Source organism: Plasmodium cynomolgi, chromosome 5 (genome assembly GCF_000321355.1).
Source record: "Plasmodium cynomolgi strain B DNA, chromosome 5, whole genome shotgun sequence".
Taxonomy (NCBI): domain Eukaryota; phylum Apicomplexa; class Aconoidasida; order Haemosporida; family Plasmodiidae; genus Plasmodium; species Plasmodium cynomolgi.
In genome coordinates, this window is record NC_020398.1 from 652112 (window position 1) to 660294 (window position 8183).

At 49.2% G+C, this 8183-nt stretch overlaps 3 protein-coding genes across 3 annotated transcripts; all 3 read left to right on the forward strand.

Annotated features, from left to right (window-relative positions):
• Positions 1-558: 558 nt before the first annotated feature.
• Positions 559-2274, forward strand: PCYB_052430 (hypothetical protein; the record flags this gene model as incomplete). The annotated part of the gene is made up of 3 exons (XM_004221124.1): positions 559-1614; positions 1966-2028; positions 2203-2274. 3 exons carry the CDS (start codon positions 559-561, stop codon positions 2272-2274), a joined length of 1191 nt encoding a protein of 396 aa, XP_004221172.1.
• A 2020-nt stretch (positions 2275-4294) lies between these two features.
• Positions 4295-5502, forward strand: PCYB_052440 (hypothetical protein; the record flags this gene model as incomplete). The annotated part of the gene is made up of 2 exons (XM_004221125.1): positions 4295-5284; positions 5338-5502. The coding sequence occupies 2 exons, from the start codon at positions 4295-4297 to the stop codon at positions 5500-5502; spliced, it is 1155 nt and encodes a 384-aa protein (XP_004221173.1).
• A 1242-nt stretch (positions 5503-6744) lies between these two features.
• PCYB_052450 (hypothetical protein) lies at positions 6745-7539 on the forward strand (the record flags this gene model as incomplete). Its single annotated transcript, XM_004221126.1, has 1 exon — positions 6745-7539. A coding segment is annotated over exon 1 (762 nt), but the record flags the coding sequence as incomplete, so codon positions are not given.
• Between the last annotated feature and the right edge of the window lie 644 nt (positions 7540-8183).

Consider the following 8183-nt stretch of genomic DNA (forward strand, 5'->3'; position numbering starts at 1 on the left):
TATTTTTTTTTTTTTTTTGCCATTCGTCCCTCTTCTTTGTTGCTCTTCTGTGTCGCTTTTCCCCACCAGTAGAGCTTTGCATAAGCGCATTGCATAAGCGGATTGCATGGGTGTGTCGCATGGGTGTACCACATGGTCGTACCACATGGTCGTATCGCATGGACGTACCGCATGGCCGTATTGCACCTCGCGCGGGGGCAGGGCCGCTCGAAGAGCTCTCCACTCCGTTGCTTCTGCACTTTCTACGTTAGCAACACAGAGGGGGAAAAGCCACTCTTCATGGAAGCACACAATGCATGGTTACCCCGCTCATCTGTGCATGAGTTCATTTTTTTTTTTTTTCTCTCTCCCGTTGCGGATGCGATCGGAAGGACAACGGGGTAGTAGGGTTAATATTGGGGACACAGTGTACAGTACACGGGAGGGGGATGAGCGAGGGTGGCGTGATCTCTACCCCTTTCGATCAGAAGGTTAACGACGCAATCGCCACCTCTTTTTCACTGGCCCCCTCTTTTTTACTGGCCCCCTCTTTTTTACTGGCCTCCCCCGTTTCACCAAATGGCAGCAAGGGCAGCCGCTCAGCCGAGTCGGACGCCACGACTGAAGCGCGCCCTCTGTGTCAAGTACGTAACGTTTTTAAGTTACGCAAAAACAATTAGGCTGAAGGGACCCTGGAACAGGTACTACGGTTGCTTGTTTCGGACGGCAGGGCCAGCCGTGACATCCATGAGGGGGTTGCTGGGAACCGTTGTGATGCCTCATGGAGGAGGAGAGTTGCCTCGAAAGAAAGAGCTGCCGTTCGCTAAGCCGCCTCGAAAGAAAGAGCTGCTGTTTGATAAGCCGCCTCGAAACAAAGAGCTGCTGTTCGCCAAGCTGCCTCGAAACAAAGAGCTGCTGTTCGCCAAGCTGCTAAGTCATATGCTCTCCAAGCCAGTAAAAATCGCTTCCTTCGATTTCGATGGCACGTTGATTAACCCCACAGGAGAGAAGCACCCCAACAGTGTCCTAGTCAGTACGGAAGCAATACACAGCATCACTGTCTTAAAAAAAATACACCAATACAATATCGTTATTTTTTCCAACCAAACGTGTGTCTCTTCCCCCTTGTATGACTCTACCCACGTGGAGCAGAACAAGCTCCCCATCCTATTCTCAAAGATGCAACAATTAACAGATGCGCTGCGATATTTTTATGCACTTTATGAGAGTCAGCTGGGGGGGCAACTGAATGGAGTTGGATACCCTTCGATTAAGCGTCGACGTGGGAGGAGAGTCCCCCCCGATGATACCCCTATTGGCCCTACTCACAAAAATAACTGCTCGGTCAGTGCCTTCTTTGCAGTCGGGAAAGGTAATATCGAAGCGTTGGATATATACCCAAAGCCTAGCGAGGGACAGTACTGCTTGTTCATCTGCTTGGAGGGGATCAAATATGCCCTGATAATAATGAGTTATTTTGCAAAAGGGTATGGGAGCCTACTGGAGAGAGAAATAATGAAACAGAAAGACAAACCTTTGGGAGAGTTCCTCCGAGTTGTGGTCGATATGTTTAGTAATCCCTATTTATGTGCTTTGGTGAAGAGGCTTCGGAGGGGTGTATTTCACCTGAACAAGGTCAGGTTACTTGTGCTGGACGTGTACATAAATGCCCTACTGCAGAGAATGGAGTTATACACTCGCTTGGGGAGGGATCACCCGGGGTATGCGGCTCATGTGGAGTTCTTTTTGAGTGACGCGCAGTGGGTTGGCAATGCCGGCGGTACTGGCGGTACTGGAGGTGGTGGTGCTGGCGAAGGGGGCCGTACTGGCGGTACTGGCGGTGGTGGCCGTGCTGGGACGCCCCCTTCACCGGAGCTGCTGCGCGACGAGGTTTTTCTGACGCACCTCACCCGCTGCCTGGCGCGCAAAAACGAAATCCTGAAGCGCTTGGCGGCCACCTTCTCCAGTTTGCTATTTAATTCTCAGGAGAGCTTTTACGCGGGGGACAACGTCGGCCGGGACTTCGACAAGTCCGACGTGGATTCGCAGGTAGGTTCGAGCTGCCCACGGAAAGGGGCGGCCCCCACCTGTGCAGATCTGCCAGCACGCAGAAGTCGTACACTCTATGCGCAGGCGGAAGTAGACTCATTTTTACACTCCTGCGTACAACCACACGTACACTCATATGTACACCCCTGCGTGTCCTTTTTTCTGCCTTGTTAGTTTGCCGCACGGGCTAGGATGAGACTCCTGGATGATGGCCAGGCACGCCAATTCGGTGGCCCTAAACAGTGAAGCGGAAGGGACCAAGCAGTGAAGCGGGAGGGACTCTCATTTTTTTCTTTCCACTTGCTTGCACGTCCGCTTGTTAATTTTTTTTTTTTGTAAATGACGGAACTTCACCTTGTGGAAAATACATTTACACGTTCAACGTCGAATCGGCGATAAAGCCATCCGTAGAGGAAAGCAACTCTTTGACTCTTCCCTGTATAGCCACCGACCCAGGGCTGAGTACTTCCTCCAAGAGTGTTGAGGTGCTAACGTTGCTTGCCAAACAATCCTGCATGTGTGAGCTCCTACTGGATCTTTGCACGCACGAGGTCCGATCTCATCCTTTTAATTTTCACGCAAACGAGGAACTGATTGTAGCTAACAAGAGGGTGCATCACAAGGGGACGATCCGCTAGCGATACCAGTTGTGCATGCGTTCATGTAAATATTTTTTTTTTTTTTTTTGCACACCTTGCCATCCACTTCTCCGTCTCCATTACTTTAACGGGGCAAAAAAAAAAATAGATAAAATAGAATAAAATAAAAGCACCTCGGAGAATACACCCCGAGAATGCAGCCCGCCATAGTGCATTAACGATCACGGTGCAAGTCGAAAATAGGCAGAGCTGATCTTGTGCAAATGGGGCTTCCGGGGGGGGAAGCAAAAGACCCTGCCGCGTGAGGTGTACACTCTCCCCCTTCGGCCCATTTGCTATGCACTTCCATTCCCTCCTCGTGCTTCCTATGGACACGTGTTTCTTTATTGCTTGGTGGAATCCCCCGAGTTGATGCACCCTTCGCATGTGCACCGCTTTGAAGAGATACATTCTCTGCTCGACCGGCCAGCTAGTCAGCCAATCCACCAAGGGGACCAGCAACCGACTAGCCAACCCACCAAGGGGACAAGCAACCGACGAGGCAGTGGACCAAGAAAACCAACTAAGCATCGTTCCATTCTGCCTCCCCCCACACAGTCACAATGCATTTGCATTTTTGAACTACCCCCGGGAACGACTCCCCCCCGTGTGGACACTCTCCATTCGAGAGCGCATCGCGTGCGTGTGCTTTTGCATGTGTGCATGTGTGTACCTGTGCAGCCCTGCTCTTCTCTCCCCCCGCGCCTCGGCCAACCAGGGATGGTCTTTAATGCCTCCTTCGCAAAGTTTGATTGCTTGCGAAGCTGGCTGCGTGGTAAGCAGGGGAGGACAGCCGAGCAGGTCGATGAGCAGACCGATGAGCTGGCCGATGAGCAGACCGATGAGCTGGCCGATGAGCAGACCGATGAGCTGGCCGATGAGCAGGCTGATGAGCAGACCGATGAGCACGCCACTCAGCACGCTTCTCAATTACACCCACTTCCTTACACACTGACGTATCAACTTTGCAAAAAAAAAATTAAGTTACCCCGTGAGGCATAGTGGTATGGCCTCCACAAAAAGCCACTCGTCGCATGCCTGATTTCGCTGCGACCATTTGAAAAATGAACTGCAAGTGCAGAGCTGCATGATATCGTGGCGTCACCTTTACGTAGGCACCACGCAAAGCGGACCTGCACCGCCGTTCCTACCAGTCTTCACATCCATGTCACGAAAATTTTTTTTTTACACAATTATTTTTTTCATTTGCTCCACTTTTTCATTTATTTGAAATGTCCCACCACAAGGGGGCGCATCTTCCCACGCACTGCATTCAAGTCGGTACGCCCCCCACCCCCCCCTGGTGACACATCTGCGATGCAGTCTTTTTCGATTATCCTGTTCTGCTTCGTGAAATAATAGCATGCATGGGGGGGGAACAGCCGTGTGCCCATTCGTCGCGGGACATGACGTTGTCTGGACTGTCTATTGGCACGACTGCCTGTTACAAGCCCACCTCCTCGCTGCGACCTAATTTAGTCACCACCACTGCATGCGCGCAGCTGGCCTTAAAAAAAAAAAAAAACATATATACTTATGCGTATACCTATACGTGCACTTATACTTGTGCATAGATAGTGGCTCCCCCACACAGCGCGAATAGACGAAAGGGGAAGAGCTCCTCCACGATGACGCAGTTTGAAGTGGATACGACCTCGTTCGAGGGCGACACCGCCGGAAACGACGGCAACGATAGGAACGATCAAAACGATCAAAACGATCAAAACAACCGCGACGATCGAAAGGACGGCCCCGGGGAGAGTCGAAGCGGAAGTTGGGGCAGCATCCGGCAGCGCAACCCCTCCTATGATGGCGCAGGCGAAGTGAGACAAAGAATCGACCACACGGATAGAAGCGACAGTGCGAAGGGTCACACAGATGTGCATGGAAGAGGACCCGTAAAGGATGTAAAGGTCCTATGTATGGCAAACGAGGGGAAGGTTGGCGAAATGGGAAAAGACGTGCATGTGTGCGTGAACGGCAGGGTGATGGAGACAGCGCTTTGCACGAGAGAGGCACAACAGGTGAACAGTCAGGAGAAGCGTGCGCAGAGGAGGGACCAAGCTGTGGAGTTTTCAAATGCAAGAGGCGAAGCTGTGGAATGTTCAAATGCGGGAGACTCATCTGAGTTGTGTGAGCATGGGGAGGAGAAGGGGGAGAAGGAGAAAACGAAAAAAACGGAGAAGGCGGAGAAAACGGAGAAGGCGGAAAAAACGGAAAAAACGGAGAACATCTTGCTGAGTCTGCTGAGGATGAAGGACCTAGTCGCGGAGCACACTCTACGGAAGCGAAAGAGTGAAAAATGGAAGATGGACCAAATGAAGCAAGCCAAACGTTATTTGGGACAAAAAATGGAAGCAAACAAAAAGGAGGAATTCACAGGGATGATCCTCCCATGTGCCTCAGAATATAAAGCGTATTGCCACTTGCTTCATTTAGGGTTAATACTTATTCACGTGAACGTAGCTAGTGGAGTCATGATCCATACGTTCAAATGCATGTGTCATGCTGAGTGTGTTGGGGAGGCATATATACTCACAGGGAAGAAATCGATAGACAGCGAAATATTGATTAAGGGTCCCATGTGTATAGGAAAGAAGGAACCCATCGTGCAACAGGTTAGTTGCGTAGCCAAACGGTACGAATGGATCTTCTTCGATAAGTGTCACAGTGTACTCTCTGCACGGAACAGAGCCATTGCCATGGGATACAAATACTTCAACTCGAGTACAAGTGCAAGGAGATATGTAAGAAATTTTATTTGCAGCATGAAAAAGAGATGCATCAGTCGATTAAGAGTCGTAAATTACAAAGGCACGAAGAATACATGGATTGAGTTTAACTCCACATACCATGAAAAAAATTGCCTGTTTTACAGACCTTGGGAATGGGAGAGAGAAGAAAGTACGACACGCAAAATTGGGACCAACGGACATAGCATCGGCAGTCATGGAAGGGAAAAAAAACGCAGCACTAGAGATAGAGACAAAGATCCACATTGTACAATCACGGGGGGAAATAAAATGACCTTTTTTAACAACCCAGTTATTCCTACTAATTGCGAAATCGCCGATGGGAAAGGTTACTCTCAAAATGGTTTACGAAGTAGTGCGTCCCACTTAAATGAAAATTGCAACTGGGGAAACGACAACGATGTGATGGTCCTGGGTGAGCATTCTGGGGAAGTTGGTCAGAAGGGAAATGCCACACAGAAGGACGTTATGTTGATGCCTCTCAGTCTGGATCGCCAAGGGGATGGGGTTACAAACGGTTACCCCGAAGAGGGTCGCTGCAATGGAGGAAGTGATCCCTCCAATATGAGTCCACCCAATCAGGTGAGACCATTACACGGATCTGGTCAGGATTTTATCACGCGTTCTCATGCGGGGGGATGTCTTCTAAATGGAAAGGATGCACCTGAAAAAAAGGTTTCCCTCGAAAGTGGAGAGTGTCAAATGGGAGGAGAAACCCTTAGGGAATATGGTCCTCCAAGTGACACTACGGGGATGTATAAAATAGACATTGCAGTGAATTCCACGAGGTTGTTGTCCCTGTCTAAGGAGAATGACCCAAAGGAAGATCCCTCCCTCGGTGGAGACAATATAAAGGGAGGGGTAAACCACGGCGGGTGTAAACGCATGAGCAGTGGCGCCATCAAGGAGAGACAACGCAGAGCAAGCATGAGGGGACAGAAAAAAAAAATGAAAATTGAAGACCAAGTGGTGCGCGAAGGGACATCCACGAGGTGCACCTCTGTGCAGCCCCGCTGCGGAATGGGAGGACGAGGCAGACGAGGCATCTTAAGACCACATGATGGAGAGAGCCCCCACCTGGCAGATCCCACGCAGCAAAGCCAAAATGGAAATCACGTATACACCCATGGAACGGAAGCTGTGAATAGAGGAGACATTTGTGCAGTTATAATGAATGGGTTAAGGACAGAAGAGTGTTCGAAGTTGTCACCTACAAATGACATGAGATGTAATGGTACCCTATGTACCCTGTCCAATATCGACCCTCCTCCTGTAAATGCTACTCATATATTTGGTGATAATATGCACATACCCATGGGTTGTAGCAATGGGAGAGAAGAAAGCAGTAACGTGAGAATGAAGGACATCTCTTTCCAAAATGCAGAGTCAGAGAATCCACTCCCTTATGTAGGATACCAACATAATGAAGAGAATCACACAAATGATGAAGAGCAGTCCCCCCATGGGGAACAACACAAAAAATGCAACTACATTGACGCAAATCATAGAAAAAAAGTGAGTAAACAATTGGAGGGGTGTACAATCAGCGAAAGGGAGAAAAGTAATGCGATTCTCAGCAGACAGAGGATGATAAATCCAGACAAGGAAGAACAACACCCAGGAAGGAGAGAAACGAATCAGGGAAATTACTCACATAATAATAGGAATGAAAAAAATGAGATAAATATCCTTCAAGATGAAGAGGGCATATTAAATGACATTAAAGAGAAAGAGGGAGACAATCTGATGGGAGCGTCTTACCCTCACCCTTACCCATATCCGTATCCCCATCCCGATGGTGTAGAAAAATCAGATGAGTTACCAAAGAAGGATGGAGAGTGTTTGTCTACCCCTCATTTGGTGAAATGCGAAAGGATATATTTGTCTGAGGGGGGAAACAGAATGGGAGGAGATACCAGTGTGGACGCCTCCAATCTGTGCAGAGAATCCATCAATGTGGTCGAGTGCGATCCGTGTGAACAGAACACCAACCAGGAAAACAGTGTGAAGGACGCAAGTTCGCAGAAGCTGGGTGGCAAAAGTTCGGATGCAGAAACAGAAAGTGGGAACAGTTCGACATGCTGCCAAAGTGAAGAAGGGGAGAAAGTCCAGAAGAGCTAGATTGGGCCGCGGAGGAAGCGCGCTTTTTTCGCTTCTTCGGTGATTCCCCACCTAGCGAGGTTGCCAAAACAAGGTGCACCCCGACCAGGCGAACCATCCCAGCTGTGCCTACTAGGACTATGTCAGCAACAGCAGCGCCAACAACAGGAGCGCCACCAACAGCAGCACCACCAACAGCATGAATGACAGTTACGTGGGAACTACCTACCCGCTCGGTTATCCCTGCAGATGAACAAGTGAACAGCTTACGCAAAAAAAAAATAATTCATTTATCATACTTGTGCAGTTTTTAAGTGTAAAAAAGTCCATGACTTGGAGAAACAGCGGATTGAAAGACCATCTCCTAAATGTATATCGAAGTGGAGGTGACGCACACATGAATAGCTTCACAGACAGTCATTTCCGCAGTGAGGGAACGTTCGCCAATCGCATAAAAGGGGAAGCTTTTTTAACATCACACGACCTCTTCGCACAATAATGAAAACAACAGGAGTTGCCGCCACTACAGTAATGACTGTGGCAATGGTGAGAATGGACCGTGCGCGACGAATCGAAACAGCATGGGGGCGACGTACGTCCTGAATTAGTAGATCGCTGCTTTGCCTCAGCTAGCTATTTTGAGATGAAGGGAGAAAAAAAAAAA